General features: G+C 32.4%; 1 protein-coding gene across 1 annotated transcript; it reads left to right on the forward strand.

Moving 5' to 3' along the window:
• Positions 1–6,431: 6,431 nt before the first annotated feature.
• Positions 6,432–7,222, forward strand: LOC134717562 (E3 ubiquitin-protein ligase TRIM71-like). The gene has a single exon (XM_063580053.1). It carries the CDS (start codon positions 6,452–6,454, stop codon positions 7,220–7,222), a length of 771 nt encoding a protein of 256 aa, XP_063436123.1. The 5' UTR covers positions 6,432–6,451.
• Positions 7,223–12,732: the final 5,510 nt, after the last annotated feature.

Genomic DNA, 12,732 nt, shown 5'->3' on the forward strand with positions numbered 1-12,732 from the left:
TCTAAAAACTCCATTTAATACTGTGAAACTCCTCGGGCTTTTCCCGATGATAAGGCAACAACCATTTGATTTTCTGGATTGGGGAGGGGGGGACTATGGATTTGTTTCACCCTCAGCTGCAACTATATGTAATACTGAAATTGAAAGAATTGAAAGAAAAAAATTGTTTTCGACTTGTCGCCGAAAAAATAGATTGTCTTTCGCCGAAGTCGAAAAACTAAATTTTTTCCAAAAAAAAAAAAACCATAGATAAAAAAAAAATCAAATGGTTGCTGCCTAAGTATGTGAGCAATATGTCCCTCAGGGCCTAAACAGACAACTATGTTAATTCTCTTTCAGTCGTGTTGTCTCCGAACTTGTACATGTACATTATTTCCACCTCAAATCACACAAAAAAAACACACTACCACCAAATACCCATGCAAGCGTAATAAACACAAAAATGAAATCTAAAGGATTTCAAGATCTATCTATTTCAGTCTTTTTTTTCGCTGGAATAATAATTAGTCAGTCGTTTGATGGTAAATTTGGAGAGGACAAAAATTGTAACGAAACCAGTCTGACTATAGCCAGTCCCGACTATAGGCACAAGTTGCAACTTGGGGATGGCTTTAATCAGACTGTCACGGGACCTGCTTTTTTCATTTTATTTTTGCCGAATCAAGTTCCCATGTATTTTTCAGCCTACGTTAACTTTTCCGGGCTTCATTCCGATGTTGCTTTCTATCCCGTGTAGACTTGGTCTATAGGATAACAATTCTAGCACTTTATTTTCAAAATGTCTCCGAAACTGTATCGGATTTGCTCTGTACAGAACAATGAATTTCAGACAATTTTTATACTGAAACATGGAGAAAGATATTCGTCAAAATAACCAAATAAATCACTTTCTGAACATTCCATACAAACAAACTATTCTTGTATGAGTTGCAAAGTCTGCATTATCGCCTAATTCGATCCGTATTATCATCCAGATAAATTTCCTTTTTCCATTTTGCCCGAGCGGTGTTTTTGACAAATGTTTTAACACGAATGAATAAATGTACCGATGTAGATAAATCGTTCAGATGCTTTAATTTTAAAGAAACAGAATATTTAAAAGTAAAGTAATACATTTTTAAAGATTAACAATGAGGAGCAATAATAAAAAAAGTTATTAACATTTTCTTCATCGGTCAGGCCGTAAGTCTGGGCAGAGTCGATGTTGACAAGGTCAAGTTTTCTAACTCTTTAATTATTATTCATTATATACCTATATATCTCTATATGTAATGTCAGAATCTTCCTTGACATCAAAGTTGAAGTCGATCCTTCAAAGAAAAAAAAAATTATAAACAATTTACATCGGTCAGGACATTAGTCACGGGAAAGATGTAGATGGTCAGGTCAAGTTTTCTTTTTTTTCTTGTATTATTATTAAATGTTTTAATCTGCCATGGTATTGAGTTTGAGGTCTAGCCAGTCAATAATAAAAAAAATCGCTGGTTCATAGCTTTCAGGACATAAGAAGTTTAAAAGTCAATTTGGTCAGGTCAAGTTTTCTAACTCTTATAAATATGTTTGTCATTTTCTTTCTTTTTATTTATTAAATATAAGTTCTCATTTAGCTTGATTCCAAATTTCAAGTAAAACCTTCCAATAATAAAAAAAAATGTATTTAGCATTTCTGTCAGCAGGACATTGTCAGGTTGTCAGGACATTAGTCAAACTCCGTACAGTTATCGATTCCGTTCCGGAACTATTTACTGCATCAAGTATCCAGAAAAAGTTACCATTAAAAATATCACATAGATACCCAATATTTTTTTATCACTTTGTGATTGCTAAACCTGATCCATTGGCTTGAATGTGTGAACGTTATTCGATAATAACGTCAGGAACGATAACTCGTGGCGTAACGTCATTCGGTATCGTGTAACCTTAAAACAATATAAGGAGAGAAAGTATGTACATGATGTATAAGCATAAACATGCTTCCATGCTCCATGGTTTATTGCACCTTTCTTTAGCTGACACAAAGTATTCCAATTTATCAACTGCAACGACAACTGCGATATTTTGTGTGTTTCATGTTAAATTTATTTCTAAAGTAATGTTAATTCATTCTATCATACTTTGTACATTTGCAGAATGTTCAACCTTGGATAACACTGTTGTTTTGGATCAACGGTTTACATTTACACCTTCAGAAAGCCCAAGATTAAAATGCTACCTGTTAGTGTAATTGAAATCCTAATCGTAGGTGTAACAGAGTTTCCACAGATGTCTTTAAACACTAATAGCTAGATAACAGGAATTATAATATACTTAGACCTTATAACATATGATTCTAACTGTATGATAATAACAGCAAATTAACGTAAACTCGAAATGGTGCTTAGTGGGCCGATATGAAAAGTTGATAACATGCTCCGATTGTTATCACATCCCTTTCCGTAAATGTTATCGCATGGCATTCCGGTGATACTCGGCGAATTCCGTAAAAACACATCTCAATGCTACCTTTTCAGTGAAAAAAGTTACAAAGTAGTGTGTAAAACAATTATTTGGATACTGGAAAGTATAGTGTGTAAAATTATGAAAAAAAAGATAAAAAAAAGATAAATGGATTTTTTAAAATTTTCAAACATAATCATGATAATTTAGAAATTTACTCTAAAAAAGATGACTATTCCAAACAGTGTTCTTTATGTAAATTGATGATTTTTTTTTTGTCGATTCGTCTATATTAGAACATTTTTTATTCTCTGTTGGGGTATAAAATAGAAAGATTTCATATCGAATGTACTAAATATGGGGTCCGACTTTCGTGAACTTTTCAATCTTTGAAATCCTTTTTTGGAACCGCGTACAAGGATCAATATATGAATCATCTGTTATGTTTTCTCCATTGTTGAAGCATGTGATGAAAAGTTCAAAACATGTAATTTTTCATATCTCATGTGTAATCAGCCCTCAGTCAAGATCAGCCCTCGAGCTATGCGGCTCTTGGGCTGATATTGAACCTAGGGCTGATAAAACATGCGTTATGAAAAATGGCATGTAATTATCTGATAACATGAATAAATGTTTACATTCTAAACTTATGACGAAAGAACCCGACATTGCAATGGCATAAAAAGAGCGAAAAGATGAACGGTTTCACAAAATCTGGAAAACTAAAACCTGAGAATCACTTAACCAAAGCAATGTAAATAAGCTCATTGATACCAGGATTATAATTTTGTATTTAAGCTAGACGCGCGTTTCGTGTTTAAAAGACTTATCAGTGACGCTCGAATCAGAATGATAAAAGGGCCAAATAAAGTACAAAGTTGAATGATCTCTAAAATATCCCGAAAGATATAAAGATCGTTCTCTAAATTTTGACATGGATCGAATAACTCATGTTAGATACGTTGAACGAAAAATGCTAATATTACCTGTTTTTGTAGCTTTGAATACAAGAGCATTATTATATTCTCGACATATACTTCTTCTGTTTTCTACTTTTGAATCCACACATATCAGTACCTTCTTCAGTTGTATTGCCATCGGTATCGTGCATATCATGGCGGTCCTTATTTATCATACATGAGTAGTTGATCATTTATGTAACAGTCTAATCTATATAAAATACGATAAACGAAAAACACTGAAGAACCACATCAACAAATGGAAACCACTGAACAACATTATACTGACTTTGGACAGGTGCAAACAAATGCAGCGGTTTAAACTTTGCTATAGGTAAAATTCATCACCCTTAATTAGGACAATAGTGTATAATCACAACAAAGAAAGACGCACTATGGAATATTTTATTGTTTGGCGTTTTAACTATCTTGATCTGAGCATCACTGATGAGTCTTATGTAGATGTAACGCACGTCTGACGTATACACTTATAATCCTGGTATTTTTGATAAGTATTATTGAAATGGCCTAATTCTATGAAAATACATATTATCACAAGTGACCTTGAATTGCAAGAACACATATGATATATGTCAAAATGTAAATACAAACCCAATAGAAGGGTTATATGTAAAACAATGTAAGAAAGGCAAATAAAACGTTGCACAACATACCATCAAAAATAATTTTGTTTGATGACGATCAGGTTTGATTTTTTGTGGTCTGTGGCATATAAATCAATTAAATTGAAAATAATTAATTCGAAAAAACAAATTCAGATACCAAATATTTCTCTTAAAGATGACATAAGAAATCAATCATAATGTATTACAGCATTACTGACCTTAAATCTCTATTGTCTGATACATCTTGTATGCGTTACATCAAAATGTTACTCTTGGCCGTACCACAGCGGTCATTTTTTTTTATGATTAAGAAACATTCAAACAGGATCTATACAATTAAGACCTATTTTTTTTTTATTATGAGGATTCAAACAGAATCTATGCAATATTTATATATGGTGTTGTCATTGTTTAATAAACATGATAAGATTTTTTATTAAAGCATTGAATTTCAGTGTAGCTTGAACTGGAAAGTGTAAACAATTTGAAATCAGAACTACTTACCCTCCTAAAACATCTTAAGTGTCACCCTCAAACAAAAGAAACAACAAAGAAACCGATTTATTTATTTCTTATATTTTATCATTTGATAATCATGATATACATAAACATGTTGACTTGAATGAATATACAATTGTCTGCATATCATGTTTTTAGGAATGTCGCCATCTTTGATGATTTTTTGCGTTGCAGCTTCAATATAATACATATTTAGTTGTTTCCAATCCATTTTTTTTAGATCCTTATGTGTATCATGTAGACGTATTCCTCTGTAATGTATAATATTAAAGTAATATCATGAAACAATATTATAAAAACAGCAGTAGTCGCAAGAACACACAACTTTTACTATGCAAAGCTTGTTTCTCTATCGGTGACCATTTATTATTGTATTATTTGGTCTGTTGAAGAAAGTTGTCTCATTGGCAATGATACCACATCTTTTTTTATCTATAAGATTTTGTACACATTAATTCTGCAATATTATATTGCTATCTATACATATTCCAGTTATTATAGATTATATACCTATATGGAGTTATTTTCTTTCAGAACGACAGGTCATTCTTTTTCAGAATCAACGCGGACGATACCATGTTTCAATGATATATGCTCCAAGGCATAAAATGACCTGTGTCATTATTTTCCTTGATAAACATGCAATCTGTGATTAACTTCGAAACTTTATTCGTTGAACAGTTTTTTGTCGCCGATTTGGAAATTTATTTTTCAAGGTTAAATCGATGATAGGTGTAAAAGAAACCACATTGTAGTCCCGCATTTTAATCTAAGAAACAAATAACGTGAATTTTGTTAATTCATCGCTACACTAAAGAACTATTATCATATATGTCAGATGTTTTTAATGTGGACTTTCATAAGATAAATATTTAAAAACTATTTATAAAATAAAATTCAACATATTCGTGTGTAAGATTTTGTAAATCTTATTGAGTCAAACTGAATAGGTTGATTGATTTTTGGTTGCTTGCTTAACGTACAGTGGCAAATATTTCATGCATGTTCAGAACGATTCAAACTGAATAAGAAATCATACTGTATCCTATATTCGTCTTCGTGTCAGTTCTTAACTTTTTTTTAATTTATGTATACCTTTTACTCAACTAATACGATAATCTTATATTCTATTGAATAACAATATCGTAACTCACGAAAGGGTCGGGTGAGGATGGTATATAATGATATCCTGATTATCTTTTAATGAAATTTATCGCTATGCAAAAGACAAGCTTTCTGCATTTTTCATTCGATTCAAGTAAAATTGTTCAAAAAATTACTTTTCCGCGATAGAAATATCATAACAAATAGAAAAAAAACATACCCCTCCCCCTTTTGCATAAGCTACTTGGTACAATTAATAACTAACAATGTGTCTTGTATTTATCATACACCGTTATCGGATGGTAACAATACATTTGTGTCTTACTCATGCAGTTACAATTATATTTTTATTGTGTATGGATAATAATTTTGAAAAGGTTTATATTTAAATTATTTAGTGAGTTTTATTTCACTTTCTAAATGAGCCGCAGGGCGTATTAAAACCTGAACGCATTAGAAAGGAATATCCCACCTTTGTGTTGTCAGTATAATAGGATACTAAATTTTACAAATCTTTAAAAAATTACAATTTTTTGACGGTATATAAGTGAGATAATTCAATACAATTGTTAAATTATGGTAATCAAGTCAAGATTACAGGTCAATAACTAATGTCATTAACATAACTGTACACTATCTTAAATGTTCAAATAATATTCAGGTTATAATTCAAGTTTAATATTTCACAATTTGTCATCTAAATACACATTATATATAGATAACCGTAATTGATTCAAATATAGAACACGTTATCATTGGTTATATACCTTACCTGTGCATTACACATTGAAGACGATAAGCGACAAAATGGCACAGGCAGCCTCTAAAACATGTGAGATATGTATAAGTGCTCCAGGATCCCAATACTGTTTGGAGTGTGAACAAAACTTTTGTGAAAATTGTAAAACTTTTCATAGTAGGCAGAAGATATCAAAAACTCACCAGTTCCAGTCTTCCTCTGATGTGATCCCGGAGGGTAAATCGAAATGTAAGGACCACAATGAAGACTTCAGTTTTGTATGCAAAACATGTGACGTAGTAGTGTGCAGTAGTTGTGTGACTGGCAGTCACACAGGGCATGCTTTTTCCAAGCTTCTGGACAGCATTAAACAGTTAAAGGAGAAGAACACAACATACCTACGTATAAGAGTACAACAGTCAACACAAAACATGAAGCAGATAGAAAAAGGTATAAAGGAATTTAATGTCAAGGTGGAAGGAGTAGTCAAAGCTATTACAAAAGAAGGTACACAACTCAAGGCTATGGTTGATAAATGTGTTGCAGAGATGATTTCATCGGTCAATGATCAATCTAGGAGAGAAAAGGACAAATTGACAAAGATCATGGCAGATACTAGAATGGATTTGAAGGCAGGAAGCAATTTAGACATGCAGATTGATGAACTCGACAAGATCAGAAACGATGGTAATTTGTTACAGTCTTTACAGAAGCTTACAGATGACATTGCAAAGCTGACGATAAAGCCAATTCCCGAGTTTCCGAACATAAGGTATACTGCGAAGTCCGCAACAGATAACGACGTTAAACAACTGTTTGGTAACTACATACTCAGGTAATTCTACTAAAAATGACTGAGAATTTTTTGGGCGTAATACATGCTTTAATATAACCATAGTATCTTAATGAGACACGTTTTTTTTGCGAAATAAAAATCATGTTGTATTCTGAAATATAAACTAATGTCTTGAAATAATATGACAGACGAAGGAGCGATAATTCATGAAATACAAATATGCGTTCATTACACATCTATTGTTTAATATTATGGATTCAACATGTGCTCCAGAAGATAAATGCAGGATCTATGGCATTTTACATTTGAAGTTGTATTGATACATGTACGTTGACCTAACTCGACAATACGTAAACATGTAAATATGTAGAAATGCAAAAATAAAATTGAGAATAGAAATGGGGAATGTGTCAAAGAGACAACAACCCAACCAAATAAAAAAACAAAAACAGAAGGTCACCAACAGGTCTTCAATGTAGCGAATACTTGCTTCCAAACTAGTACAGATATAACTGTTTTTCTCGTTATTTAAATGTGTTATTCTAATTGCATGCATTTTATGTAATATTATAAAAGAAATAAAGACAATAGAAGCGTACCGCTTTACAATAGTAATATATCGATTAAACAGAGAAAAATTCAAACAAAACTGAGGGAAACACACATTAACTACAAGTGGAAATCAACAGAATAACATTAACACTGTCCTGCTACAAAAACAAACGCCAAAATACAAAGAAAATTACTATTTGTTCACAACTGTCATACTCCTGACACTTGACAGAACATTCCATGAAAAAAAAATATAAATAAATTATGTTTATCTTTTATCAGTGAAATGCGTACACAACAAATGATGAACAAAGAAAGAGAATTGCCTTCATCCAAGAGGTAGGGAAATATTTGTGTATATTAAACAGTTTTAAAGTTACATGTTTGGCAATATAAACTTGTTATCAAATCTGTGAGTGAATTACACATTATTTTCTTGCATACCTCAACATTTGACGTTTCAACGGTTCTGATTAAGATTTTATTATATATAATGTACCCCAGTTAAGCGTTTATTTTTTTTTTCGATAAATCAATTATAATGTCTCTCCTCTTTTTTCCACTACGTACGTTAGAACACACTGGCTCGAGCACGATTGCGTTTTAGTAAATAAATCATATGATATGCAAACGCATACTAGTAGCATCAATTATGTTCAATAAAGTTTAGATTTTGTTGCATTTAATTTTCGTAAATATACTGCTCGTTAAAATGTGTCTGCTTCTCAGGTTAAAATATTTAAAACCTCTTTACACTTATAGAATTTCTCTATGGCTTATGTATCTCCTCTTTTTCCACTACGTACGTTAGAACAAACTGGCTTGAGCACGATTGTAACTAAATAAATCATCTAATGATATGCAAACGCAAACTAGTATCATTAATTATTTTCAATATTGTTTAGATGTTGTTGCATTTAATATTCGTTAAATTGTCCCTGCTTGTCTAGTTGAAATATATAGAACCTCTTTAAACTTATACGATATAACCAAAATATAAAAGTCATTCATCACAATTATCTGGACTATTGAGGCACGTATAATCAAAAGACGAAATACTGCTTTACAACAACATAACTGTTTTGTTAAGTGTAGTTTGTCTTTTTGTAAATAGTCTTTGTATGTCATATCTTTTCTCCTATATAAATGAGCTCTTTTAATGCGGTGACTGAAAGCAGATTTTATTTTAATCTAATCTCCCCACCGAACACATATCTATATAATATATCACTGGAAAGAGGAAATCGCGTACTATAATAATATGCCTGTCGTCAGGACTTGATATGGTCACATTTTTTTTATAAATTGAGGTCAAAGGTCATTTGCAAAAATCTGTGAAAATTCGGGAGGGTTTCAATTTTGACATTTTTTCTTTTTTCTAAACTCTATCTAAACACACATGATACTGTTTTGGCTTTAATGTTTGTTATTAAAAAACTTAAACGATGTTTTATAAACAAAACTTCATAAATCAAGTTTTCAACCTATAAAATGTTTAGAGCACCTTAACTTTATGAAAGTTTTCAGTTTCAGGTAAAAATTAAGTGTCATGCAGGACAGTACTTAAAAAAAAATAATTAAACTAACATATTGGGTGAGGTATCAAACCAAAGCAATAGAACTCTACAGTCAAATATTACCTCAAATTGAATTTGCGGATACTTCAGGTTTTTTTATCGACTACTCGTTTTTCACAATTATTACTGCTTCCATAGTGGTATTTGTTGTTGTGTTTTCTACTCTGGTTAATATCTATTACATTATAGGTTTTGTACTTATATCCCCTCTTTTTCCCTTTGCAACGTACCACAAACTTCAAAAGTATTCCATATAAAAAAAAAAACATGTTATATGCTTGCAAATAAAACAACTCTTAAAATAAGACCAAATGAGACATAAATTAACAAATAAAGGTCCTGTACGGGCTTCAACTATGAGTAAAATTCATACGGCATAGTCTTCGATTCCTGAAATGAATAAATTAAAAGAAAAGAAAATATAACGGCCTGATTAATATACAAAATAAATAAGAAACAAAGAAATATAGTATACAGAAACAAACACCAAACACTGCATAACCGTCGCGTGACTTGTAAAACACATAAAATGTGGCGGGATTTAACCTTTTTAAAGTCGCGCCAACACTCCCCTAACCTCGAGGAAGGGACTGTGGGTACATTTTGTACCAGTGCAACAAGCTTTATACCAAATCCACCGTTATCGCCATCCTCTTTATTTTGATCAACCGTCACAAGACATGTTTTAATATTTCTACCAATTCCACTCATGGCCACAGTTCTGCACATGAAAGGTTCTGGTCAAAGCAAACACATTATTTTGAGTTTTTCTTTACAAGTACCGATAGGGTACTACCATTATAAGAGCACTGATAAGAAAACAATTGACGTACATTTGAGTTGAGTTCGTTTTTACGCCAAAAAATGGCGGTGTGGCAACTTTGTAAACCTTTGAAAAATCGCTCATAAATTACTATATATTATTTTTCAGGATATTTGTCTTTAATTTATTGATGTAGTAAATGCAAATACTAAACTTTTATCATTTAGATAAAAGTTTTGGGATTCTCAAATCTGGAATCCCAATTTTTCCCCCGTGGGACAGATTTGCTCTTGTTATATGGAACGCGGGTTTTTCAATGACGTCATCATAACATCATAAAAAGTGCATAAAAAACTGAAGGAACCATTCTGTTTAATAATTGAAAAAACGTTTTGACGAAAATGATAGTTTAGTGGTTACAATAAATGAATTATGTTACGCGGGACAGCCTTAAAATCGTCGTTTTTTTAAAGGTAAAGCTTGTCGCATGCAGCAAAAAACATAGTTTCGGTGATTATTTTTTTTCGTTTTTATTTTGAAATTCTTTAGTTTTTAAAATACGTACAATAGCAATGGATATGATATCACAAAATTATATAATTGGACTTGCATCTTTCCAACTACACCGAATTTCCAATAAGGTACGAACATCGCGCGTAACGTCATAGTATACATTTACGCAATTTTTATAGTGCCATTTCCAGAGAAAAGTCTTGGCTGAATGCATCTTTCATCTTTCGAACCTCTGGACTGTTCCACGGACAATGTAGTGTACGGAATCGAATGTACTTTGTGTGGACTACTTTATGTTGGTGAAACTCGACAAACTTTACGTAAAAGAATGAATCAACACCGGTCTGATAATAAAGATCCGCAATTCAGGGTTCTTTATAACCACTTTAATCAATCGGACCATGACCCTTCGTTATCTATGAAAGTACGGATCATCGAGAAAATTGATCACCACACAAATAGTCCAGTACTTAGTACTCCTTTCCGAAAAGATAGAGAAAATTTCTGGATAAGGGAACTAGGTACTGCAATGCCATATGGGTGCAATGATAATGTCAAAGGAGTAGGAAATTTGTCAAGTCCAGCCTGCAGTGATGTTAATGTAATGAGTTTATTTAATACTACCTTACGAAACCAACGTAGTCATGGACAAAAACGTTACCATCGACCTAATGTAAAAAAGTCTTCCAAATCTAGATCGGCCTCTGGAAGCTTTGATGACCTTCTTTCTCATCTGCATCATCCGTTAGGGTTACATTACATTAGAACTATTCTTTTTTCACTGCCGGTTAATTTTCTAAAATGTTTGAGAGATTATGCACTTGACAAAGGAGGTACTAATACATTTTCTCCAATATACAGACTTGTCAGTATAATTTGTGATGTAGCTCTTTTCCGTCTCTTTAAACTAGTAAGATCGGAACCTTTACATGAGGAAAAGAGAAAATTCCTTCCTGTTCACTTTAACAATAGAGGAATTGATGCAATCAACATCAGCAACGTTCTACATAACAAGGAGGTAACATCTAAAATTCCTATTTATTTTCAAAATCAGTCTGTTCCTATTGTATCCTACAGTTACACCAAAACCATTGCACCCACAATATTTAACTATAAACAAGCATTACATGACCTTGATTTAGAACAATACCTAAAAAAACCTCTGACATGTGATTGTTCCAACTCGCCTTACAATTACAGCCCCTCTGGCCATGTTATTACTGGGGATCTAAACATAATTCAACATGATAATCTCCGAAAGGTGATTTCTCGTGGTCCTAAGTTTAGAGAACCCCAACACATCAATTGGAACCATAACTTCAAAATAATTATGGATTCCATTGAGAACTACGCCAGAGCATGGGCTAAGCGAGAAGAAGTTCAACTGGACACTTTGTCAGAATGGGTCAAAACAATCAGGTCTCTGATAAAACGTCGCATTCATAAGTTGAAAAACTGTGTGAATGATCCACCTAAGTCCATTTTCAGTGACAAAGAGGCTGTGAAATGTCTATCATCTCTTCAAGATAAGTATGTTGTTGTTCCTGCGGACAAAGCTTCAAATAATATTGTCTTTGTATGTAAATCGTATTACTACGAGTGTCTTATATAAGAATTAGGAATTAATGAACACTCAGGTAATCCCACATACAAAAACATATCATTTGACAAGGATGAGATTTTGGCGAATCATAAGTCCTTCATGGCTTCTATGAACATTGCATTGAACGACAAATCGGAGGACTTACCTTGTTTGTATTGGATACCTAAACTTCACAAAATTCCGTACAAACAACGGTACATTGCCGGCTCATCTGCTTGTTCTACTAAAGAATTGTCCATTAGACTGACTAAAATTCTGTCCGCAGTTAAAGAGGGTCTTCAGATATACTGTGAAACTGTTTACTCTCGTAGTGGTATTAACCATATGTGGATTCTGAAAAACTCTAAAGAACTTCTTGATAATTTTAAATCTCGGTCTTTTTCTGAAATTAGTTCTATTAAAACTTTTGATTTTTCAACCTTGTATACAACCATTCCCCATGTGAAATTGAAAAACCGTCTAAAAGAAATAATCCACAATGCTTTTCATCATAAAAATGGTAGCATACGCTATAAATTTATCACTTTGGGATACCATAAGGCATA

Source organism: Mytilus trossulus, chromosome 5 (genome assembly GCF_036588685.1).
Source record: "Mytilus trossulus isolate FHL-02 chromosome 5, PNRI_Mtr1.1.1.hap1, whole genome shotgun sequence".
Taxonomy (NCBI): domain Eukaryota; kingdom Metazoa; phylum Mollusca; class Bivalvia; order Mytilida; family Mytilidae; genus Mytilus; species Mytilus trossulus.

Coding starts and splice junctions, on each gene's coding strand:
- LOC134717562 (XM_063580053.1), top strand. CDS start 6,452: ATGGCACAGGCAGCCTCTAAAACATGTGAGATATGTATAAGTGCTCCA.